At 39.3% G+C, this 26,399-nt stretch overlaps 1 protein-coding gene across 3 annotated transcripts in view; it reads right to left on the bottom strand.

Annotated features, from left to right (window-relative positions):
• The window catches only part of PIBF1 (progesterone immunomodulatory binding factor 1), a 245,544-nt gene that overhangs the window by 9,225 nt on the left and 209,920 nt on the right, over nucleotides 1-26,399 (bottom strand). For all 3 annotated transcript variants that reach the window (XR_004054729.1, XM_010377651.2, XM_030922358.1), the window contains one exon: nucleotides 8,595-8,768. Coding sequence is in view for 2 of the 3 variants with exons in the window: in XM_010377651.2 (XP_010375953.1) it covers nucleotides 8,595-8,768 (174 nt within the window). In the remaining variant the exon portion in view is untranslated. The remainder of the gene's footprint in view (nucleotides 1-8,594; nucleotides 8,769-26,399) is intronic.

The raw sequence follows: 26,399 nt of genomic DNA, 5'->3' as shown, positions 1-26,399 counted from the left end.
AAGGTAAACAAAAAAAAAAAAGCAAACAAAGAATATACAATAGAGTTTGCTGGCTCGTGGTAACTGATTGTTAAAATGGGCACAACAAAATAATTCAGATGTATAGTTAATTGATTTTTGGAGAACTGCTTGAACCTAGGAGGTGGAGGTTGCAGTGAGCCAAGATTGTGCCACTGCACTCCAGCCTGGGTGACAGAGTGAGATTCCATATCAAAAAAAAAAAAAAAAAAAAAAAAAAAAAATTAACTGCTTTTTATTTTGATAATTCCATTCTTTTAGCTGTTTGATCAGTAGTGGTTCTTTTTTCTATTTTATTAAAGATATTTCCCTTTTTATCCATAAGATGGTGCTTTATATGACAAAATTTGACATTCTGCTTCAGGTATTAATGGGATTAACCATTTAACTGAGTAGGGTCCTTATTTTAAATATAAGGCTTATAGGCTTCATAATATGAAGTGCTTTATAGATATGTATATAAATATATATGCATATATATTTTACATATGCATAAATATATATATACACACATATATATGCATACACATTAATAAAAACCTTAAATTGTTAGTAGAGTATTAACAGGCCCTAAAGTATACTATATTCCAGATTTAAGAAAGAGAACACAAAGCCATTGTAGAAACAAATGACAAGACTAACTGGAAACTTACCAGAAGTAATTTACTATGTTACAAGGTGATTTTGGAAACAAGTAACTGATAAGATAGATACTGCTGTGTCATCCAGAATTAGCCAGTTAAAACGTTAATATATAACATGGGCATTATAACCCATTGAGAAAGTTTGTTAAAATTAGAAACAATGATGACTGACAAATGCAGACATAATAAGCCTGGTGGATAACTCCTTTAATCTAAAAAAAGAGCTAGGAATTAACAATCTATTAGTGTTTAACCAGTACCAATTCTCTAAGGAAAAAAGTCTATGTCTGGTAGATATAATTACTTTGTTTTCCAAAAAAGTTCTAAACTGGAAATCAAATAAATAAATATTGAGAAGTCCTCACAGGCAGGGCCCAACTTAAGTGAGTTTAAGACAGTTGATGTGGCTTTACCACTAACAAGATGTGAAGCTGTCTGAGATCAGTCAGCTTCATTCCATGTTCACCAAAAAATTCCTGAGTTTTAGTTTAGCTTTCCAGCTAAATTTAATAACATCAGGAAGAGGTTACAATTAGTGTTCCTGACACTAGAAATTAAAAAATGAATATTTAAAAATGTACATGTAAACAGCTAGATATTTTGAGGTCTGGTCATACTTTGATGAGATGAGTCTACATTCAACATAAAAGAGTGAGACCGGGCCAGGCCCAATGGCTCATTCCTGTAATCCCAGCACTTTGGGAGGCCTAGGTGGGCAGATCACTTGAGGTCAGGAGTTCAAGACCAGCATGGCCAATATGGTGAAACCCCGCCTTCATTAAAAATACAAAAATTAGCTGGGCATGGTGGCGTGTCCCTGTAATCCCAGCTACTCAGGAGGCCGAGGTGGGAGAATAGCTTGAACCCAGGAGGTGGAAGTTGTAGTGAGCTGAGTTTGTACCACTGCACTGCACTCCAGCCTGGGCGACAGAGCAAGACTCCATCTCAAAAAAAAAAAAAAAAAAAAAAAAAAAAAGAAAAGAAAAAGAAAAAGAAAAGAAAAAACAGTGAGACCAGAGCTTCCAAACACAACTATGACACAGAAGTGTTACAGGTATGTGGCGCTTCTGATCTCCTCAGCCCTCAGTGTCTGGGGTGGCTGGAGTCCCTTCAGTCTACCAGCAAAGTTCAGCTATCCTGTTGTGTCATATAAATATTCTAATTTTCCACATATGTTATAAGAAATGTTGGGAGGCACAGTGTTAGGACATGACTCTGTGATGACGCTACCCTAGTGTGGCATCCTTGTCACTTGTCTAAATACAACCAATTATACTCATTATATTACTATATTGTAAATCACTGCTACATTCCATTTTTGATAAAATTATAAACTTTCCCTCATGAACAAATGAGAAAAACTATTTTTATAACCTATCTACTTACAACTTTTAAATTAAATTAAAATTTTAAGTTTATTTTTTATTTTATATTATATTTCATCATTTTATATATTTTATTTTGAGACAGGGTCTTGCTCTGTTACCCAGGCTTGAGGACAGTGGCGTGAACATGGCTCACTGCAGCCTCAGCCTCCTGGGCTCATGTGATCCTCCTGCCTCAGACTCCCAAGTAGCTTAGCACCACAGGCACATACCACCATGCCTGGCTAACTTAAAAAACATTTTTTTTTTTTGTAGAGGCAGGGTCTCACAAAAGTTTTTGCCCAGGCTTTAAAACGTTTTTAAAAAGAAGATTCTGGTAAAATACATACAACATAACATTTATTACTTTAACTATTTTTATTTATTTTTATTTTTCTTTGAGATGGAGTTTCACTCTTGTTGCTCAGGTTGGAGTGCAATGGTGTGGTATCGGCTCATTGCAACCTCCCCCTCCCGGGTTCAAGCGATTTTCCTCCCTCAGCCTCCCGAGTAGCTGGGATTACAGGCATGCGCCACCATGCCGGGATAATTTTTGTACTTTCAGTAGAGACGGGGTTTCTCCATGTTGGTCAGGCTGGTCTCGAACTCCTGATCTCAGGTGATCCACCCGCCTCGGCCTCCCAAAGTGCTGGGATTACAGGTGTGAGCCACCACGCCCAGCCAACGATTTTTAAATGTACAGATCAGTGGTATTACATACATTCACATTATGATGCAACTATCACTACTATCCATCCATAAAATTCTTTTCATCTTGCTTGACTGAAACTCTCTACTTGTTAAACAATAAATTCCCATACCCCCTAGCTCCTGGCAACCACCATTCTACTTTCTGTCTCTATTAATGTGACTAGGTATAACCTATCTACTTTTATTTCCCTTTATACTAAGGGAAAGGATGAATAGATAGTGAATTGGCTAAAGTCAGACATAAGAATATAGTCAGAAAGGAATAAAGTCTAGATATTAGACATCCTATTCTTCAACAACTAAAAAGGAGCACAAGTTAGAAAATATTTTGTGAATACCATATTTTCTTTTCTTTTTCTTTCTTTTTTTTTTTTGAGACAGAATCTCGTTCTGTCACCCAGGCTGGAGTGCAGTGGCACAATCTCAGCTCACTGCAACCTTCGCCTCCTGGGTTCAAGCGATTCACCTGTCTCAGCCTCCTGAGTAGCTGGGATTACGGGTGCCTGCCACCACACCTGGCTAATTTTTGTATTTTTAGTAGAGATGGGGTTTCACCATGTTGGCCAGGATGGTCTTGAACTCCTGACCTCAGGTGAGCTGCCCACCTCGGCCTCCCAGTGTTGGGATTACAGGCGTAAGCCACCATGCCTGGCCAATAAAATATTTTCTTTGCTCTTGGAATTTTTAAATAACGCTGATCTTCACTTGTCAAAATCCCTGCATTCTTTAAAGCCAAGCTCAAATACTTCCTTTCTGACAGGGCAACCTAGAGTTCTCCAAAACCACAGTGTCTATTCTTCCTTTGAATTTTCATAGCAATTTATATTTCCTTTAAAGTAGGATACCCAGGCCAGGTGCAGTGGCCCATGGCTATAATCCCAGCACTTTGAGATTATAGCCATGATGGGAGGATTGCTTGAGCCCAGGAGTTCAAGACCAGCCTGAGCAATGCAGTGAGATCCTGTCTCTACAAAAAATAAAAAAATTTAGCTCGGTGTGGTAGTGTGTACATGTGGTCTCAGCTATTTGGGAGGCTGAGTTGGGAGGATCACTTGAGCCTGGGAGGTTGAGGCTGCAGTTAGCTGTGTTCATGCCACTGCACTCCAGCCTGGGTGACACAGCAAGACCCTGTCCCAAAAACAAAACAAAAAAAGTAGGCTAACTGACTTTGCCTTATGTTATTGTTTAATAAGTTTGATCCTACAGGAGCAGCAGTTTTAATGCTGATGCTATCTTAATCATCATCACAGGCTCTTGCATATAGTCAGTAAACACTTCTTGAATTGACTACACTAATTTTCCTTCCAGGCAGGGTGTGGTGGCTCACATCTGTAATCCAGCAGTTTGGGAGGCTGAGGTGGGTGGATCATCTGAGGTCAGGAGTTTGGAGACCAGCCTGGCCAACATGGTAAAACCCTGTGTCCACAAAAAAAAAAAAAAAATACAAAAAATTAGCGGGGCATGGTGGCATGTTCCTGTAATCCCAACTACTCAGGAGGCTGAGGCAGGAGAACTACTTGAACCCAGGAGGCAGAAGTTGCAGTGAGTCAAGACTGTGCCACTGCCCTCTAGCTTGGGTGACAGCGTGAGAGTCCGTCTCAAAAAAAAAAAAATTTTTTTTCTTTCCAGATGACGTAGCTTTCCAAAGCACTTCTACGGAATCATGTCGTTCATATAACCACTTATATATCAATTATATAAACTTAATCTGCCTATCCAACATATGCTAGCCAATGAGATAAAAACAAATCAAGGCCTGAACTACATCATAAACTCACCAGAAATCAGACACTTCACACACTGTACACTGGAGCTGCACAGTCTTACTGTTTGCTACCCTACTTAGAGTCTAAGGCTTTTTTTTTTGTTTGTTTGAGACAGTCTTGCTCTGTCATCCAGGCTGGAGTGTGGAGGCATGATCTCGGCTCACTGCAACCTCCACCTCCCAGGTCCAAGCGATTCTCTTGTCTCAGCCTCCCAGGTAGCTGGGACTACAGGCATGCACCACCACACCTGGATAATTTTGGTATTTTTAGTAGAGACGGGGTTTCAGTATGTTGGCCAGGCGGGTCTCGAACTCCTGACGTCAGGTGATCTGTCTGCCTCGGCCTCTCAAAGTGCTGGGATTACAGGTGTGAGCCAATGCTCTCAAGCTCTTTTTTTGTTTTAACGCTTACAATCCACTTGGCGAAAAGACTAAAAGCAGAGTTGCTAGTATATCTGCATTTTAAATAAGGTTTTGAGAAAATAATGACCACGATGTGAATCCTGAGTATATAAATATAAATTCTATTTTCCGAACAGGATGGCAGCAGAAAAGCAGCAAAAGAGTCCCATACTGCTCAGGAAGGAAGGAGGAAAGTTGTTCTAAATCAGATTAGAATAGCTCTATGTTTTTCTAAGAAAGAGATAAGTGAGGCTGGGAAAAAAGGGATAGCACAGCAAAAAGCTACCTTAAGAGAGAAAGTAGGTGATAAGTGGGAACGAACTGGATGTTTCTGAATAAAGAAGACTGAAGATGCCTGTGGCAGAAGTAGCACTAACTAGAGTCATTGGAGGTGAAGCTTTCATTCTCCCTGTAGTTCACTTTAACATTAAAGTTCCACACCCAGTTTAGAGTTTTAACAGCTAAGAACGTAACTAAACTGGGGAGACAAATAACTGCTTTTTATTCTCCTCAGCAAATATTTATTGAGTATCTGCTTTGTTCAGCTGCTATGCAAAACAAAAGGAATACAGTTTCTGTCCTTAAGGTACTTACATTCTGTGGTTCAATTAGTTTTTGTTGGTACACTAAGTGCCTGAACAACAACTCTGCCACATGTGTCATTTCAAAGGCCAGAGTTCTTCTAAAAAAGGAACTTTTGAGGTTGCCTTCATATATAAATATCACATGTACACTGTAGAACATTTGTATACATACAAAAAAGCACATTAAAAAAATGTCTTGTCAGGTGTGGTGGCTCACACCTGTAATCCCAACACTTTGGGAGGCCAATGTCGGCAGATCATGAGGTCAGGAGTTCGAGACCAGCCTGACCAACATGGTGAAACCTCGCCTCTACTAAAAATACAAAAATCAGCCTAGCGTGGTGGCACACGCCTGTAACCTGCAGGAGGCTGAGGCAGGAGAATCGCTTGAACCTGGGAGGTGGAGGTTGCAGTAAGCTGAGATTGAGCCATTGCACTTCAGCCTGGGCAACAGAGTGACAGACTCCATCTCAAAAAAAAAAAAAAAAAAAAAAAAAAAAAAAAAAATCTTCAGAGGAAGGCCTAAGTGTCAAAAAAAAAAAAAAAAAAGTCAGGCTCTTATTTCTCCTCCTCTACATAATAGCACTGCTCCCACTCCATTGCCCAGTTAACAGTAGTTTTGTGTGGCTCGCCTCATACTGTCAAAGCATATGGAAACGTTCATCTATCCACCCATCCATCACTGAATTTAATATCGGGGGAAATACCTATAGTAAATACTTTCAGCCAAAGTATCTGGATTTAGAAATGTTTTCATTTTAGGTATAAAACCATGAGATTATAAAATGATTAGCTCTTACTTCAAATATTGGCATGGTAAATTCCTTATCAACAAGTTCAGAGAAAATATAAAAAAGTATTCTTAAGGAAAATTGAAAATATTCAAAAGAATAACTACAAATGATGCCTGAAGAGAATCACAGCATGATAGAATAAAAGGAGTCCAGAACTCATTTCATTATAACCTCCCACTTAATTTTATAGATAAGAACACACTGGGAACATGTAATGATTTGCCCCAGGTTACCTAGTCGGTTCACATTACTAAGTCTGCATTAGCTTATAGTCTTGATTTGACTTGTTTATAGTATTACCTCTTAGTTTTCATTAGGGCATAGCTGAGCTTGTACCTCTTTTGAAAAAAATTTCCCTTATTATTATTTAAAAATAATTTTATTGTAGAATAAAATAAAAAATCCAGATAAGCAAAAATAAGGAAGGAAGAACTACCCAACTAATATTGAATCTTCTTAATTTTATCACCACTCTATAACCTTATCTGGAGGTACTGGGGAAATCTTACTGTTACTCATGTACTGACTATAGTTGGTATTTCAGGAAATCACAATCACGTTACCAAGCAAAAGCCAGAAATGTAGGTCAGGGTCAGAAGGAATAGTGCCACTGCCTGGAGCAGAGCAGGATCAGAAAGGCAGATCAGAGAGTGCTGACAGGCTTTAAGTATTCAGCTGTATCTTGCGGTTTTCATCTGACCCTATTTCCTATTAATGTGTATGTATTCAATCTGCTTTCTTCCTACAGATTATAATAGATACAGCATAGTGTCTGCCATAATCTCTGCCCACTTTCTGAGCAAAACTTGCCTAGCCGTAGCCCTTAATAAACAGTCCTCAGCAGCTGTATTTGGAACTGTGTGACTCCTGCTCACCATTTACGGCAGCCATTCTGTAGGCTGGAGGTCTTGCCAAAAAGGGGTATCACCCAACAAGAATAAGCTATGACAATTAGATTTTTAGCCTTGGAAAATACAGTGAGAACTACATTATAAGAGAGTAGATGCAGAAAGGATGTACAGAAACCTATTTCAAGACAAAGGGCTGTGAGCAAGTTAATGAGGAAGTGGAAAATATGAGTAATCAGAAACTAGGGGAGAAACAAAGAGAAGCTGATGTACTCCAGAGGAAAAGATGCATGGACTCAGCCGCCTTGTGTCCAGGCTAGTTAACTGAACCATCCTGTTTTCTCCCGCCTGTCAGCTTAGTCTTCATTACTGCCACACGTATCCTTAAATAATTGTCCCTATTTTATTTTTTGAGGTGGAGTTTCACTCTGTCGCCCAGGCGGGGAGTGCAGTGGTGCCACCGCACCTACGATTCTCCTGCCTCAGTCTTCCAAGTAGCTGGGACTACAGGTATGTGCTACCACACCCAGGTACTTTTTGTATTTTTAGTAGAGACAGGGTTTCACCATGTTGGCCAGCCTGGTCTTGAACTCCTGACCTCAGGTGATCCTCCCACTTTGACTTCCCAAAGTGCTAGGATTAGAGGTGTGAGCCACCACACCTGCCCAATTGTCCCTTATTTGATCTAAAGTGTAACTTTCATTTTTTAAAAAGGGAAAGTTGAATTATATAATCACTAAAAAACTCTTTCATCCTATTAATTTTGAGTAGCATTATCTGCATGTATAATAAAATGACTGAGATCAGAAGTTCTCATATTTGACTGATTATTACACTCATCTCAGGAGTTAAAAAAAATGAAGATTCTGGGGACTCACTGAATCAAAATATCACAGAGCAAATCTTTCTGGTTTTGAGTCTCCATGTTTAGCAGATATAAATCAAGTTTCTCCTGAGAAATGAAAGCATGATTGAGAAATGATTTGAAGTAAAACTGAATATTTAATAATGTTACTCCTATTTTAATTCTCTTGTCTTTTAATCTTGATTCTTATTATTTGTTAAAATATATAGTTTTCAATATTTCCTAATTTATTTTCTCTATTTTTAAAAATTGGCACATAACTGTACATATTTATGGTATTTTACCTGCTTTTAATCCAAATTTTTCTTATTTCTTTTTCTTTAATTTCTGTGTACATACATTTTTAGCTAACAATGCATTTTAGTTTATGTTGATTGATTTCACACTTTATGAGGAATTAGAGCAAAATATACTATCATCTATAAGATAGGTAATACACACATTCAGAAAATGGATTAATGCAAATCCTTCAAGGCCTTTTCATAAAACATATTTGTGGAATCTATTCACTTCATAAATGTGAAAGGAAAAAATTAAGTAAAATACATTTAGTAAGAATCGGGAATATTAAAATTATGAGTTTTAAAAATTGTACTTACAAAGAGTGTTGGTTTAGGTGTAAATATATTGTCTTCATGCTCTTTAGGTATATTCAAAGTCTTTGATTTCTGATTTTCTGTCACATTTTTTGATACTGTTTTAGTGAGAAGTAAGCTGTTCTCAGAATGTTTACTATGCATCTTAACGAGAATCTGTTTCATTGCTGCCAATTCCTGTTGATACATGAAAACAGAAGAAAGTAGCAAGTGTGATTCCTAGCAAGCAGACTAATAATAGTATCAACATACTTTTAAGTAGAAGAAATAATTATACTACACACATAAATTGTGAAAATAAAACAGTAATTACAATCATGCACATGAATCTTATAATAATTAATACTCATTTAATATGATAACTGACAATTACAACATTCTATAGTCTAGTGGTTTCCATGTTTTTCTGCACATTGGAATCACCTGTGGAGCTTCAAATATTGCCAGTGATGACTGTGTCCCAACCCCAGAGACTGTGAGATAACTGCTGCTGGAGTGTGGCCTGGGCTTTGGAACTTTTTTTTTTTTTTTTTTTTTTTTTTAAGATAGGATCTCACTGTCACCTAGGCTGGACTGCAGTGGCATGGTCTCGGCTCACTGCAGCCTCTACCTCTTGGGCTCAAGCCATCCTCCTGCCTCAGTGCCTGAGTAGCTGGGACTACAGGCGCACGCCACCACGCCCGGGTTATTTTTTTGTATTTTGGAATTTTTGAAGATCTCAAGTGATTCTAATAGACAAATTTGGGAACCACTGCCATAGTTACCTTCCACTGTAGATGTTCTATATATATTCACTAAGTAGACCATTTAAGCATTTAACTTGTTCTCTTCTTTCTTTGAAACTGTCCCATTTCCTTTGAAGTCTTATATAAAGATGGTAGAGAAAAAGAATCCAATCTTGGCTACTAGTCAGCAGTTGAACACTAAGTTTAATACAGATTCAGGATTTCTTTAGCTGTATTATCCCTTATCCTTTTACAAATGATAAGTGGGGTTGGTTGCAGCTGCCCTTTGAACTAAGCATTAGTTGTGATGAACTTTCTGAAGAGATGAAAATTTTCACCCCTTCTTTCTCCCAAGTGTATCTGTCTTTCATATCCATAGACAAATCTTTAGTACATAACACTAGTTAGTGGGTATTTATGATTAATTACTAAATTGATACATCATATACAAGTAAATGGAGAGATGGCAGGCTAAACTCTCCTTTATCTTTATTTATCAGAACAGAACAGTGGTAGGCTATGTAACAGGTAATTTTTTCCTCTTATCTTATTGTATCTTCATGTCAAAACACAAAAGTTATGGTGATAGAACCATGTTCTGCTCTCTTCTACTAATCTGTTTATAGATACCAGCTCTGTGTTGGAGCTGTGTTGGAGCAAGTTCCTACAGGCTTTTCTCCTCTGGCTGTCATTAGTTCTATTTAGAACCATCTAACTTGAGTGGGTATTTTAAAGCAGTGTTGCTGAGTTTAAGCCATATAACCTTAATAGATTTTAGGGCCACGACAGGTGCCAGAATCCTTTCTCCCTTCTGTAGTAGTGGGCCTGGCTTGGCCAATGTACAGGAGAATGCCTATACCTGCAGACATTGCCAATCTGATATATGATTATTTGGGCCATTTGGGGGCTCTTTTTGCTTTCTGGATTATGTTGTTTCATTTATATGCTCCTCTACGGTGAAGTATATAATTATTGATTTGATGTCAAATGGGTATGGTGTGATGGTAGATTTCAGGTCCTATTCTACTTACCAAGATAAGTAGAAGGGAAAACCTATGAAAAGAAAAACTTTCTATCTGAAAGAACATCTCTTGATTAGCCATAACTTTTGTATCTCTGGCATGAAGATAAAATAACAGCAAAAATCCCCTCCAAAACAATCTAGCAGTATTCTACAGATAAATAAGGTAAAGGGGAGTTTAGTCTCTCATACTTGTTGGGGGAGGCAGGGAGGAAGGGCCAGGAGAGGAGGGAGAAAAGGAAGGAATCCAGAGTGTGATAAGCAGAGGGTTTTGGCCCCCAAGTGTCCTAGAGGAGGCCATAATTCTGTTTCTCTTTGGCTTCCCTCTGTTGTTGGTATAGAAGCAGTTACAGGAAACATATCATCCCTGATGTTGGTTAGGAGATTAGAAGGGAAATTCACATCTTTGCTTTACCTAAGATCATCCTGGTTTGGGGTGTTGTCACAGTACCACCTTTGTTAAAGTTACTATACAAAAAATATTAGCAGTTTCTGAAATCCAGGCAAAGAACACTTTAAAAGCAGTAAAATTCTGTAAAATTCTTATTAGGATAATACAGCTACAGTGGGTACCAAAATAACATTTAGAACACATTTTCAATTTTATTATGTTTGGCTTACATAATGATCCAATTTATATCTATGGTAAATTTGAACAAAGAAAATCCCACTTTAATTTCTTTTTTTTAGAGACAGGGTCTTGCTCTGATGTCCATGCTAGAGTGCTATGGTGTGATTACAGTTCATTCAAGCTATCCTACTGCTTCAGCCTCCTGAGTAGCTAGGACTACAGGTGCATGCCCCCGCACCCAGCTAATTTTTAAATTTTTGGTAGACATGAGGTCTTACTATGTTGTTCAGGCTGGTCTCTCACTCCTGGCCTCAAGTGATTCTCCATCCTTGGCCTCCCAAAGTGCTGGGATTATAGACATGAGCCACTGCACCTGGCCAAGCACATGTAGTGGTACTATTTTAGTATGAAGCTATTAGCAAATGACACATCTATTCTTGACACTATTATTGGTTAAACTTAGGCTGCCTAATCTAATTCAATGAGCTTTAGTTTTATAATTGATAAAATGTAAGCTTCTGTTACCTTTTAGGATTTTTGCCAGTCTAGTAAGTATTTGGGTATGTTTATTTTGCATTCCTTCTACAGTGAAGTTAAGCAGTTTTTTTTTTTTTTTTTCTTCCAGTTGATCACCTTGGCCCATTTTTCTACTGAGTGGTCATTTTCTTATACATTTCAAGGAGCTCTTTATATGTTAGGGAAATTAGCCCTTTGTCTTTAGTATCAGTGTCAATTTTTCCAGTTTATCTCTTACTTGACTTTGTTTATGACTCCCTTCTCCTTGTTTTTGTTATGAAGAACATTTGATTGTGATGTAGCAGAATATGTCAGTCTTTTCTTCTATGGTCCTCTCCACGTTTTCTTCCTATATTTTCTTCAGTTACTTTCATGGTTTTTCTTTTCTTTTCTTTTTTTTGAGATGGAGTCTCACTCTGTCACCCAGGCTGGAATGCAGTGGCAAGATCTCAGCTCACTGCAACCTCCGCTTCCCGGGTTCAAGCAACTCTCTGCCTCAGCCTCCAGAGTAGCTGGGATTACAAGCGCCTACCACCCTGCCCACTAATTTTTGTCTTTTTAATAGAGACGGGGTTTCACCATCTTGGCCAGGCTGGTCTTGAACACCTGACCTTATGATCCACCCACCTCGGCCTCCCGAAGTGCTGGGATTACAGGCATGAGCCACTGCACCCGACCTCTTTTCTTTCTCAAACATATAGATCTTTGATCTGTTTAAAGTTTATCCTGGCTTATGGGGAAACATATGAATCCAACAATTGTCCCCTCAAGATGGCTCTCCTATAACAACATCAGGTACTGAATGCCAAATAATGTACTAAACTGCCATAAGTATATTATTTATTTATGGACTTTAAAACTCTGTTTCCACAGTCTGTCTATTTATGCACCCATGCCACACTGTTTTAGTGTTTTACTCTTTAATGACTGAGGTATTTTTCTGGCTGTATTACTGGAGATAGGCGTGGGATCATGCTAAAGGGAAAAATTAGAAAGAACTTTTTTTTTTTGAGATGGAGTCTCGTTCTGTCGCCCAGGTTGGAGTGCAGTGGTGTGATCTCGGCTCACTGCAACCTCTGCCTCCCGGGTTTAAGCAATTCTCTGCTTCAGTCTCCCGAGTAGCTGGGATTACAGGTGCCTACCACCACGCCTGGCTAATTTTTTGTATTTTTAGTAGAGATGGGGTTTCACCATCTTGGCCAGGCTGGTCTTGAACTCCTGACTTCATGATCCACCCGCCTTGGCCTCCCAAAATGCTGGGATTATAGGCGTGAGCCACCGCACCTGGCCGCAAGAACTTCTTTATTATATTAAGTGTTCATAGCCATGACAGTACTTGAATATGTCTTGCACTGACCTTTTTTGAGGTAAATTGTCCTATCCTAATTGATGTTACTATTACAATGAAATGATCATTATTCATGAGATCCCAATTCACAAACTGACAAAGGAAACAGGAAATAAACCAACATAACGAGCAATAATTAGAAAACATTTTTGTTACTATGAAGAGAAATCCTTTGGTAAGATGAAATCAGTTTGAAGCCCTCTGCTTTGCTTCTAACTTGGTTTGGTTCTTATCCTGTGTCTGGCTTCTGGGGATTGGCTTCATCTCCTATTTCAGATTCCGCTCTCACTGTTTGCATTTGAGTTTGGCGTCTCATTCCCCTACCTTTTGATTCTACTTTCCTCTTCTATAACTATCATTTTTCTGATTGGTCTGTGGGTTTATTTGTAGCATCGTCTCATTATTTGTAAATATTGCTTACTGCAGAGAATGTGACTACAGAAAAGGAAACTGTGATGCTCAAAGCAGAATGTTTTAAGTACTAAGTTCGACTGGATTCTTTTTCTTATACTTTACTGCTCAAAAGTCATGCCATTGATTTAGGTTCCTATTTGTACTTCAACTTTCTAACAAATATTTTTTTTCTCTTCTTTTCAGAGTTTCTGCCCTTTTGTTTTCTCATTGATAGAAACAATGTATGCCTTTTTCCTTATTACCTAATATTATCTAGCCTCTTAATCGTGTTGTTTGCTGAGATCAATTCTGTACTGACTGCTTTTAAGACTGAAATTTCTTTTTATTGTACACTTTGGCAAGTTCCATTACTTCTTGCACTTCCCTCTCTTTCTCTCCCTTCCCCGCCTCCGGTTTTACCTCCCTTTCTTTCTTTTTGTTGAGACAGGGTCTTGCTCTGTTGCTCAGGCTGTAGTGCGGTGGCGCAAATATGGCTCACTGCAGTGCCTTCACTCCAGGGCTCAAGGGATCCTACTGCTTCAGCCTTCTGAGCCGCTGGCACCACAGGCACCTGCCACTGTCCCCAGCTAACTTTTTAACTTTCTGTAGAGACTTTGTTATCCAGGCTAGTCTTGAACTCCTTCCTCCCTCATTCTGTTTGTTATTTGATGGTATACAATGTATTAATGTTCTGAGAGGGCGCTGGTGCTGTAAAAGAAGTGTTGTACTTTCATGATATTACTGCTCTGTCTTCTAAAATCAAATTTCTGAAAACTCTGATGCCATACTGATTCTTCATTTCCTTGTAGGTAATTTCTTTCTTGCGAGAATCTTCTATGTTCTTTGGCTTTCCATCTTTTTACCTTTTTCTAAGTTTTTGGAGGGTTTCTTAACTTTTCCTATATCCCTCTATTGGCATTTTTACTTATACTTTATTTCATGATTTTTATTTTCACGATTTTTCAAAATATCACCAACTTTTTAAGTTTTTATTTTTTGGAGACAGGTTTTGCTCTGTCGCCCAGGCTGGAGTGCAGTGGCACAATCTTGGCTCACAGCAACCTCCGCCTCCTGGGCTCAAGTGATCCTCCCACTTTAGCCTCCTGAGTAGCTGGGACTACAGGCATGCACCAACCATGACTGGCTAATTATTTTTGTATTTTTTTTTTTTTGTAGAAACAGGGTTTCGCCATGTTGCCCAGGCTGAATTCAAGCAATCCACTTGCCTTGGCCTCTCAAAATGTGGGGATTACAGGCATGAGCCACTGTATCTGGCCCACTGATTTTTATATTACGGAAATACTACTTTTCCAAATATTTCTGAATAAATTAATTATAATAATTTGGAAGTTCTTTTCTGATCCAGAATTTGTTTTTCCCTCTGGGAAAGGGGGTCAGTTGATCTGTTTATTGCTATTTTTTTCCTTCTATGCTTTTTCTCCAGTTTCTGATAATTTTTGGTTGTGTGATCCCATTTATGAATAAAGGACCAGCTCACATGTTTTCTCTCTGCCGTATGGCTTTTTTTTTTTTTTTTTTTCCCTGAGACAAGGTCTGGCTCTATCACCCAGGCTGGAGTGCAATGGTGCAATTTCGGCTTACTGCAACCTCTGCCTCCCAGTCTCAAGCAATCCTCCCATCTCAGCCTCCTTAGCAGTTGGAACTATAGGCATGCGCCACCATGCCTGGCTAATTTATTTTTTATTTTTGTGGAGATGGGGTTTCACCATGTTGCGTAGGCTGGTCTCAAACTTGTGATTTCAAGTCATCTGCCTGCCTTGGCCTCCCAAAGTGAGGCTATTCATCTTAATGACACTGTTGAGTACAATCTCTGTGTACATGGATGCGATAATTTGTGCAGCAGGATTTACCCAAAGGTTCTCAGGCAGAAAGTAAGTTCCTTTCTCAAAATGACAAAATGCAGTGTTCTAATCTAGAGCCTTGTTTCATTCTGGCAGTTCTAGCCTATGCCTGGCACGAGCTTCATTAATTTAGAAAGTTATTTTCAAAATATTTTAAAAATTCTGTTTTAAATTTATAGAAATATTACTTGTTCATTGTAAAATTCAAAAACTGTAAAAGTGCCTTGCCTCAATCCTCTTTTCCTTTTACCACTTAAGACATTGATTGATTGATTGAGAGAAGGTCTCACTCTGGTGCCCAGGCTGGACTGCAGTGGTGCGATTGTAGCTCACTGCAGCCTCAAACTCCCGAGCTTGAGCTATTTTCCCATCTAGGCCTTACCAAAGCTCTGGGATTAAAAGTGTGAGCCGTTGTGCCCAGCTGAGACAGTGTTAAAAAAGTTGAGATGGGGGGGCCGGACGCGGTGGCTGATGCCTGTAATCCCAGCACTTTGGGAGGCTGAGGTGGGTGGATCACGAGGTCAGGAGATCGAGACCATCCTGGCTAACATGGTGAAACCCCCTCTCTACTAAAAATACAAAAAATCAGCCGGGTGAGATGGTGGGCACCTGTAGTCCCAGCTACTCGGGAGGCTGAGGCAGGAGAATGGCGTGAACCTGGGAGGCAGAGAATGCAGTGAGCTGAGATTGTGCCACTGCACTCCATCCTGGGTGACAGAGTGAGACTCCGTCTCAAAAAAAAGAAAAAAAAATTGAGATGGGGGTCGTCGCCCAGGCTGGTCTTGAATTCCTGGGCTCAAGTGATCCACCTGCCTCAGCCTCCCAAAGTGCTGGGATTACAGGCGTGAGCCACCAAATCTGGCCAGCTGAAACATTTCAATACTATTCTACAATGTAGTCTGATAAAGTCCGATATGCTTTTATACTTTCAGAAAATTAACAGTACATGTTGTAATTCTAGTATATCAAATACATAATAAAATTACCATTACTATATGAATGAACGAACTATTCATTAACATTAACAAATGAAGAACTGCATCTGGCCAGGTGCGGTGGCTCAAGCCTGTAATCCCAGCACTTTGGGAGGCCGAGACAGGCGGATCACGAGGTCAGGAGATCGAGACCATCCTGGCTAACACGGTGAAACCCCGTCTCTACTAAAAACTACAAAAAACTAGCCGGGCGACGTGGTGGCGCCTGTAGTCCCAGCTACCCGGGAGGCTGAGACAGGAGAATGGCGTGAACCCGGGAGGTGGAGCTTGCAGTGAGCTGAGATCGGGCCACAGCACTCCAGCCTGGGTGACAGAGAGAGACTCCGTCTCAAAAAAAAAAAAAAAAAAAAAAAAGAACTGCATCTGATTATACAATTGAAACTTAGAATAAAACTAAAACAAAACTAAATATCAAAAACTATGTTGCAGTATAATAATTACTTTTCAAAACTGAAGAGTTAAGGGCAAGAACATTCTTGTGAAATTTCCAGATTATGATGATGATGATGATGATTGCATAAACAATCTCTATGAGAGAGATACACTGTTCTTTTGAATCCAAAAGCATGTATCTTGGATATTTAATATTAACTATTTGCATAAGTGGTAGCATATTAAAACAGCTTAGCTGTACAGCAGCTGCTTAACAGTATTGCATAGTTGATTCAATAAATTGCTGAAAGTTGTAAACTCTGCAAAGATGTAGGCAAGGGGACACATAGATAGCATTTCTTGATGAAAATAACTTTGACAAGCATAATGCAAACTATGTGCTCCACTGGAGGTTAAATGGAAATGCTTTTATATAGGAATAAAACTGCATCGTGACTAGTAAGTCATATAAGTCTGTGCATCTCTCTTGAAGTAACACAAGGTAAAACCAGCCTTGTTTTAAACCAAATACATATATATTTTGGATATTATATATTTATTTATTTGAGACAGAGTCTCGCTCTGTCGCTCAGGCTGGAGTGCAGTGGCATGATCTTGGCTCACTGCAACCTACACCTCCCAGGTTCAAACGATTCTCCTGCCTCAGTCTCCTGAGTCGCTGGGATTACAGGCATGTGCCACCATGCCCGGCTAATTTTTGTGTTTTCAGTAGAGATGGGGTTTCACCATGTTGGCCAGGCTGGTCTCTAACTCTTGACCTTGGGTGATCCACCCACCCTGGCCTTCCAAAGTGCTGGTATTACAGGTGTGAGCCACCGTGCCCGGCTTTAAACTTCATTTAAAAGGGTTTTTTTTTTTCTTTTCTTTTTTTTGAGGTAGAGTCTCGCTCTGTCATTCAGGCTGGAGTGTAGTGGCATGATCTTGGCTCACTGCAACCTCTGCCTCCTAGGTTCAAGCGATTCTCCTGCCTCAGCCTCCTGAGTAGCTGGGACTACAGGTGCACACCACCACGCCTGGCTAATTTTTGTATTTTTAGTAGAGACAGGGTTTTACCATGTTGGCCAGGCTAGTGTCGAACTCCTGGTCTCAGGTGATCCACCTGCCTCGGCCTCCCAAAGTGCTGGGATTACAGGTGTAAGCCACTGCGCCTGGCCTTTTTTTTTTTTTTTTTTTTTTGAGTTGGAGTCTTGCTTGGTTGCCCAGGCTGGAATGCAGTGGTGCAATCTCTGCTCACTGCAACCTCTGTCTCCTGGGTTCAAATGATTCTCCTGCCTCAGCCTCCAGAGTAGCTGGGACTGCAGGTGTGCAGCACCACGCCCAGCTAATTTTTATATTTTTAGTGTACACGAGGTTTCACCATGTTGGCCAGGCTGATTTTGAACTCTTGACCCCAAGTGATCCACCTGTATCAGCCTCCCAAAGTGCTGGGATTACAGGCATGAGCCACTGTGCTTGGCTGCGTATTTTTTTTTGAGACGGAGTCTCGCTCTGTGGCCCAGGCTGGAGTGCAGTGGCGTGATCTCGGCTCACTGCAAGCTCCGCCTCCCGGGTTCATGCCATTCTCCTGCCTCAGCCTCCTGAGTAGCTGGGACTACAGGCGCCCGTCACCACGCCCGGCTCATTTTTTGTATTTTTAGTAGAGATGGGGTTTCACCGTGGTCTCGATCTCCTGACCTTGTGATCCGCCCGCCTCGGCCTCCCAAAGTGCTGGGATTACAGGCGCAAGCCACCGCGCCCGGCGGCTGCGTATTTTTTTAATAAAGCATTTTATGATGGAAATTTTCAATGACACAAAAATGGAGGGGACAGAATACTGAGTCCCCAGTTTCCACTGCCCAACTTCAATGATCAACATTTTGTCAATATTTTCTTTTTTAAAATAGCGTTCCTGAGATATAATTCACATACCACACGGTTAATCCATTTGAAGTGTATAATTCAATAGTTTTTAGTATATTCACGGACACATGCAACAATTACCACAATTTTAAAACATTTCCATCATCTCAAAAAAAAAAAAACCAAAAACAAACCAAAACCCAAGAAACTCTGATTGCTTTAACTATACGCTACTATCATGCCATGCCCCTACCACTCTAGCCCTAAGCTGTCACTAATCAATCTACTTTTTGTCCTTGTAGAATTCCTAGTTCTAGACAGTTCACATGAATGGAATCATATACTGTCTGTTTTTTTTTTGTGACTGGCTTCTTTTACTTAGTATGATGTTTTTAAAGTTCATCCATGTTGTAACATCTATCCTTCCTTCCTTCTATGGCAAAATCATATTCCACTGCATGGATATATCAAATTTTGTTTACTCATCAGCTGAAGGACATTTGGGTTATTTCCACTTTTTGGTTACTATGAATAATGTTGCACTCATAAACACAGACACATTTTGAAACAGTGAAAAGTTTTGTGTGTAAATTTTTGTGTGGATACGTTTTAATTTCATTTGTGTATATACCTGGGTGTAGAGCTGCTGGGTTATATGTAACTCTATGTTTAATTGTTTGAGGAACTACCAGGATTGTTTTGTCAACACTGTTTTATCTATTTCCTTACCAGATTTTCCCCCGATATATATGTACACATACTCCAGATCTCAGATAATTTTTCTTTTCCTTTTCTTCTTTTTTTTTTTTTTTGAGATGGAGACTCACTCTGTCACCCAGCCTGGAGTGCAGTGGCATGATCTCCGCTCAGTGCAACCTTCCCCTCCTGGGTTCAAGCGATTCTCCTGCCTCAGCCTCCCGAGTAGCTGGGATTACAAGGGTGTGCCACCACTTCTGGTTAATTTTTTGTAATTTTAGTAGAGACAGGGTTTTACCATGTTGGCCAGGTTGGTCTTGAACGCCTGACCTCAAGCAATCTGCCCGCCTCAGCCTCCCAAAATGCTGGGATTAGAGGTGTGAACCACCGTGCCTGGCCTCAGATAATTTCACTTGTAAATACTTCAGTGGGAATTTTTAACAGATAAATATTTTTTAAAATAGCAAAATGTCATTATCCTATTTAACACAATTAAAAATAGTTTAAAAGAAAATATAACTTTAATTCCAAGTCATCCATTCTATACTCTAAGTGCTCAACAAGAATTTTAAACTACTATTAAAGCAAATTTAAGGTATCTTTTTAAAAAAGTTACTTTGAATGCAATACCACTATACTCCAAATAAAGGACAAAACAGATTTTGTACAGCAAATTGTAGAAGAGTATTAATATCTGCAACTGCAAACTGCTGTCATCTACAGCCTCTCCATCTCCCTAACTACTTGCTTCCACTTAATAGGGTAACATCACCCTGGGATTGTCTCTTTGCCTCAAAAGAAGTATATACAAATTTTAGGTCTGGAGGGAGGAAGAGAGGGGACAGAAGTGAATGTTCACTGAGTATCTACAATGTACCAGGCTTTGTGCTGAGTATCTTACATTATAATAATTTAACTCACCCTCAAATACCTAGATATTACTTTAATTTTGATATTACTTTAATTTTGAAGAGAAGAAACTGAGGCTTCAAAGACTCAAGAAGGGCTGGGCACGGTGGCTCACGCCTGTAATCCCAGCACTTCGGGAGGCAGAGGCGGGCGGATTGCGAGGTCAAGAGATTGAGACCATCCTGGCCAACATGGTGAAACCCCGTTTCTACTAAAAATAAAAAAATTAGCTGGGCGTGGTGGCGGGCACCTGTAATCCCAGCTACTTGGGAGGCTGAGGCAGGAGAATCACATGAACCCGGAGGCAGAGGTCGCAGTGAGCTGAGATCGCACCACTGTGCTCCAGCCTGGCGATAGAGCGAGACTCTGCCTCAAAAAACAAACAAACAAACAAACAAACAAACAAACAAACAAACAAACAAAAAAACTCAAGAAGGCCAGGTGTGGTGCCTCATGCCTATAATCCCAGCACTTTGGGAGGCCAAGGCAGGTGGATAGCTTGAGTCCATGAGTTTGAGACCAGCCTGGGCAACACAGCAAGACCCCTTCTCAAAAAAAAAAAAAAGGAAAAAAATTCTAAATAAAAATAAATAATAAAAAGAAGGCTCAAGAAATTAACCATGGTCATTTAGCTACTAAGAAGTGAAACAGCATTCAAATTACGTAAGGTCTTTCTGGGATCAAAAGCTATCATTATACAATAATGCAGATGCCTTCTATCAAGGTCTGTGATACACAAAATTTCAGATTTGTAAGAGATCTTCAAGTTATTTAACCCAGTCTCTCTATAAAATTAAGAAATCCCCTCTGACTCTATGGCCACCTAGCCCAAGCTTTAAAAATGAAGACAAATTAGTTATTAATCTAGGTTTTCCTTACTCAACTGTAAAACCAAAACACTCCCATTTCAAAAAAAAAAAAAAAAAGAGTAGAACAACAAAACAGGATGTGTCTCCTCATAGCATCTAGCCTGTGGTTTAATTCTGGACTTTGGAGACATGTATAGCAAGTCTCTTACTGCCTGTTTTACGTGCCTACTTTGAATTTCTTATCTTTCACTAAGTCTTATCTTCTCTAAACATCCCCAGTTTCATTCATCTCTCTTATGACTGAAAAGAATTCTTTCATCATCCTGTTTTCCTTACATTGAAAATTTTTGGGCCTAGAACAGAAGAAAGAAAGAAGCACTGACTAGAGCAGAGCAGGTTTATCTACTTCTTATTCTAATATATTTAAGATGACAGAAACATTTTTGGAGCTATACCCTATCTATGACTGAAGGCTTAGTGAGAACTCATGCTTTTACACGAATGATAGCAAATGAGAGACAAGTGGGCTGTTACAGCCTCCGGGACATAACTAACTACCTGAAACATTCTTTCACAATCATGGATATGATCTTAGGGGAATTCTCAACAGTGATCCAGAGAGAAGCTATTATTAACATACTGAAGTAGGTTCCTGAATTAAAATCTACTGCTATTGTTGACTTAAAACAGGAGTGTGGGAACCTTGATTCTGTTCTGATTGGTTTGCTCAGACCCTTTTGCGCATCTCATTACTGATTACCCTGGACTTCTCGCTACTTGGCCTGCTCTGCTTTCTGACATTCATGTCCTCTTGATGCCTGGCTTTATGACCAAGTGCAATTGCTTTCCCTTCTATTAACAGTAGTCATCTGGTTGCTGTCTAGTTTCGGGCCTTAACTTTTTTATTAAAAATTTTTTTTTCTTTTTTGTTTTTGAGATAGGGTCTCACTCTTGCCCAGGCTGGAGTGCAGTGGTGCAAGCACAGCTCACTACACCCTTGAACTCCCTGGCTCAAGCGATCCTTCTACCTCAGCCTCCCATGAAGCTGGGACTATAGGCACGAGCTACCACATTTGGCTATTTCTTTATTAAAAAAATTTTTTTTTATAGAAATGGAGTCTGATTATGTTGACCAGGCTAGTATACAACTCCTGGGATCCAAGCAATCCTCCTGCCTCAGCCTCCCAAAGTGCTGGGATTATAGGTGTGAGTCACTGTGCTGGATCCTGGCCTTTACTATTTCAGTATTATCTGATGGGTTTTGATTCATATTCTTGTTGATTTTCAGCATCAACTTCAGACTTTAAACCCTATCTTCCACTTAGAGCACTCATTTTCAGAGCATGACTCACTCCAGTGCCTGTACTGCCTCCGTGTTGTATTCCAGCCTTCTCTTAGTGTCAGCTCCTTGATATGGGATCAGTGACTAAGTTTACAGCAAGATATTGCCAATACAGAATTATGACTATAATTATCTCACATAATTGTTAATATTGTCTCCTGGCCACCAAATATTTTCAGAGATTTATTTTACAGTTTTGTAGTTTTTTTTGTGTGTGTGTGTCTCCTTACGTCTTGGAATTGTTTGGTTTGTTATAAGCTGCTACTATTCTAAGACAGTCATACAAGTACAGGGTTAGAAATGATAGCAAGAGAAGTCATTTACTTGTTCCTTACTGATAAAAAAAGGTCACAGAAATGTACTTATAATTTAACAGAAAACATATCACAAGTTTCTAAAATGCAGTGGGAAAATACACATTTCATTCTTAAAAAAAAAACCTAAAAAATGCTAGGTTTATATGTTACATAATAGATGTGAAAATGTGATATGTTAAAAGGGTATATATGCACAGATAAAATATTTTTATGATGAGATACTAATATATTGGGTCACACAAGACTGAACTTTACTTGTAGTATAAAACAAAGATATTTATAATTTAAAAGAAGATAATGAAAAGATTAAAGAAGAAATCAAAATACAAAAACCAAACCAATTTTGACATAGTTCTATTAGGTTCTATACAAGTCTATATAAACATAGTGATCCAGAGAGCACGGTCTAAAAGACATTCAAATGTCTTTTACGCAACTCAAAACTGAGGAGAATTAACATTTTACAGAATGAACAACTGTGATTCAGCTGCTGCCTCTGTGAAATGGGTGTAAGACTGAGTTGTTGTGAGGCTTAAATAAAATAAATGAATATAAAAACTACAAGGTAATATATCAATATTAAACAAACTTATTATTTACTGAAAATTATGTATTTTGGGTAAAAAGCCTAATTCCCTCTTGAATACTAGAAAACAAAAGGCCAATTTTCAACAGAGAAGATTAATTTAAAACTTTTCCTTTCTCTGATTCCTTAATCCCAGATACACTTATTTGAAAGCAATTTGTAACTGGTTCCTAAGTAGGGCAGTATAACATAATTCATCTGAAAGCATTTTAGAGTTTGATAGAAAAAGATTATAAAAATTCAAGATATATTCTTACTGTCAATACAATAGCTTTAGCTTTATCATACATGAAGTATGTGTGCAAATTCAACATTTGCAGTATTTTTTGCAACATTTTATTCCCTAAACTTCCTCAGACCTGAATTCACACATCCTCACATGGAAAAACAGCTTTCTAAAACTTTATAGGGAAAATATGACTTGTATCATACATGTGTGTTTTTGGTTTTCACTATAATAATTATCTTTCTTTAAAATACTTATTTATATCCAACAAATTAAAAACAATTTAACTTGAAGAGCACCATTATGATAAGAAATATATGTATGAATCTGAGAAACAAGTATATTTTCAATTAAAGAAAGATTAATTTACCCACACAGTAGTTTTTTTCTTCTTTTTTTAGCATGCTGACTGTAAAATTTAACTGCATAGGTGCGTAAGAAAAACATGTAAAAAGATACTCTTAAGAAAATTTCAAAGTAGTTAAGTATGAACCAAAAGAGTGACACACATAAAGAAAAATGCAATTTGTTGGAACTTCTTATGAAGTGGATTGCCTAAGGGGCACTTGGGATGCTGAAATGTCCCTGAAATCTTCCGAGAAATCGCAAAGAACATATGAGTTAGAATCCGGGAACATAAACATACCATAAGAGAATGATAATTATACTGTGATTTCACTTTCAAGAAACCTGGCTAACTGCAGGGTTTGTTTTCTTTTCATTATGTGACATATACTGCTGTAAGAAGAAAGTTATCCAGGATAATAAGAATTAGTCTAACATTCAGGTAAGTATGGGGCCTTGCACATTCTAAGTACTTAAGTAAGGAGTGGTTGATTAATTCTGGTTAAATACTAACTGAAATGACTGTGGGCCCTGAGAGATGTTATTGGCAAAACCACTGCAATGCAGAGAGGGTAGAAGACCTCCCAGGTCTCAGAAACAAATTTTTCTTTTTTTCTTTGATACAGTCTCACTCTGTTGCCCAGGCTGGAGTGCAGTGGTGCAATAATGACTCACTGCAGCCTTGACTTCCTGGGCTTAAAGGATCCTCCCACAACAGCCAACCAAGTAGCCAGGTCTACAGGTTTGTGCCACCACGCTAGGGGTCTTGCTATGTTGCCCAGGCTGGTCTCAAATTCCTAGACTCAAGTAATCCTCCTACCTTGGCCCCCCAAAGTGATGGGATCAGAGGCCTGAGCTACCCTGCCCAGCCAAAACAGATGTTTTATATTCTACAAATATATATTATTCTATATAAGTGGGATAACCATAGAGGTTGCTGTGCCTATAACTACCATCTCCAAGGTTTTAGGAAGTAGCTCTACTGTAGACAAACCTTTTGGATATGACTTCCTATGGCCTACTTTCAGATAGATCTCTAAAACTGTTCTTGGATACAGGACAGCTTCTGTGCTTTCTTCAGCTAAAATAGTATCAGTATCAGAGTGACACTTATTTTTTGATGACAGTTTCTAAAGCTTTCTATTTGACAGCTTTATATTATTGAAGATTGAGAAGAACCATTAGTTTAACAAACATTTGAATGAGTACTTATTATCAGCTAAATATTACGCTAAAGGCTAAGACACGAAAAGGAATCTGTCAATCTAATGGGTAAGACAGATGCATAATCACACAGTAATATGAACATTAACAGAAATATTTAAAAAGTTATAGGAATGAGGTAGAAAAGGGTATATTTTTCTCTCCTGAGTTAGGGAGGGCTTCAAAGGACAGATAATTTTTCTTATTTTTAGTGTTTTTTTAGATAGGGTCTAGCTCTGTTACCTAGCCTGGACTGTAGTGGTGCGATCACCACTCAGTGAAGCCTCAACCTCTCAGGCCCAAGCAATCCTCTCACCTCACCTTCCTAAGCAGCTGGGATGTGTACCACTATGCCTGGCTAATTTTCATATTTTTTGTAGAGACAGTTTCACCATGTTGCCCAGGCTGGTCTTGAACTCTTGAGGTCAAGCGATCTGCCTGCCTTGGCCTTCCTAAGTGCTGGGTACAGGTAGGAGCCACCGTGTCCAGTCTCAAATGATAGATAAATAAATACCACTAAACCTATAAACTTACTTCTGTTTTCACATAATTATTTTTTCTACTCTTCAAAATGGAAAAGGTAACACTGGTGGTCTAAAGCTGATTTCCATGACTTTGCTGTGAATCTCCTCCTTTCCTATCACTTTTGTTCAACTGATTATCCCTTTCTTTTTTGTACTTTTAATGTCTCTATTTTGCTTCTTCCAGTCACTATTTAAATTGGGTAATCTCTAGCTTTGAGAGGCAAAACCTCCTTTTTTTTTTTTTTGAGACAGAGTCTTGCTCTGTCACCCAGGATGGAGTATAGTGGTATGATCACAGTTCACTGCAACCTCTACCTCCTGCGTTCAAGTGTTTCTCCTGCCACAGGCTCCCGAGTAGCGGAGACTACAGGCGTCTGCCACCATGCCTGGTGAAATTTTTTGTTTTTAGTAGAGACGGGGTTTTACCATGTTGGCCAGGTTGGTCTCGAACTCCTGGCCTCAAGGGATCCACCCACCTCTGTCTCCCAAAAGTGTTGGGATTACAGGCGTGAGCCACCGTGCCTGGCCTAGTAAAAGCTCTTGATCTCATGCCCTTTCCTCAATTGTCCTATCTTTTCTTCTTCAAATATTCTAAGGATTGCCTATTTTTCATGGCAATCTGCTTTTTAGATCCAGCTCCACTGAAACTGCTTTAGCATCTTCTTTTTTTTTTTTTTTTTTTTTTTTGACAGGGCTCTGACTCTGCCACCCAGGCTGGAGTGCAGTGGTACAGTCTTGGCTCACTGCAACCTCCACCTCCTGGGCTCAAGCAATTCTCCCAGATCTTCCCATCTCAGCCTCCCAAGTAGCCGGGACTAAAGGTGCATGCCCTCAAGCCTGGCTAATTTATGTATCTTTTGTAGAGATGGGGTATTGCCATGTTGGCCAGGCTGGTCTTAAACTCCTGAGCTCAAGTGATCTGCCTGCCTCAGCCTCCCCAAGTGCTGGGATTACAGGCATGAGCCACCATGCCCGGCCCTTTAGCATCCTATTAAATCCGAATAACTCTTTTTAAAAAATCTTTCTTTGGCCTGACCTCTTGAGAGCACATGTCACTGCGGACAATGGCTCTGTTATGAATGCTTCTCCCTGGGCTTTAGGGACTCTACTCTCTTCCCGATGCTCCTCACTGATGCTGGTCACTCTTCATTCTTCTTTGTGTAAGCACTTTTTCCCATGCCCTTCCCT

This window comes from Rhinopithecus roxellana, chromosome 18 (assembly GCF_007565055.1).
Source record: "Rhinopithecus roxellana isolate Shanxi Qingling chromosome 18, ASM756505v1, whole genome shotgun sequence".
Classification (NCBI taxonomy): Eukaryota; Metazoa; Chordata; class Mammalia; order Primates; family Cercopithecidae; genus Rhinopithecus; species Rhinopithecus roxellana.
This window is presented reverse-complemented; position numbering and strand designations above follow the sequence as displayed.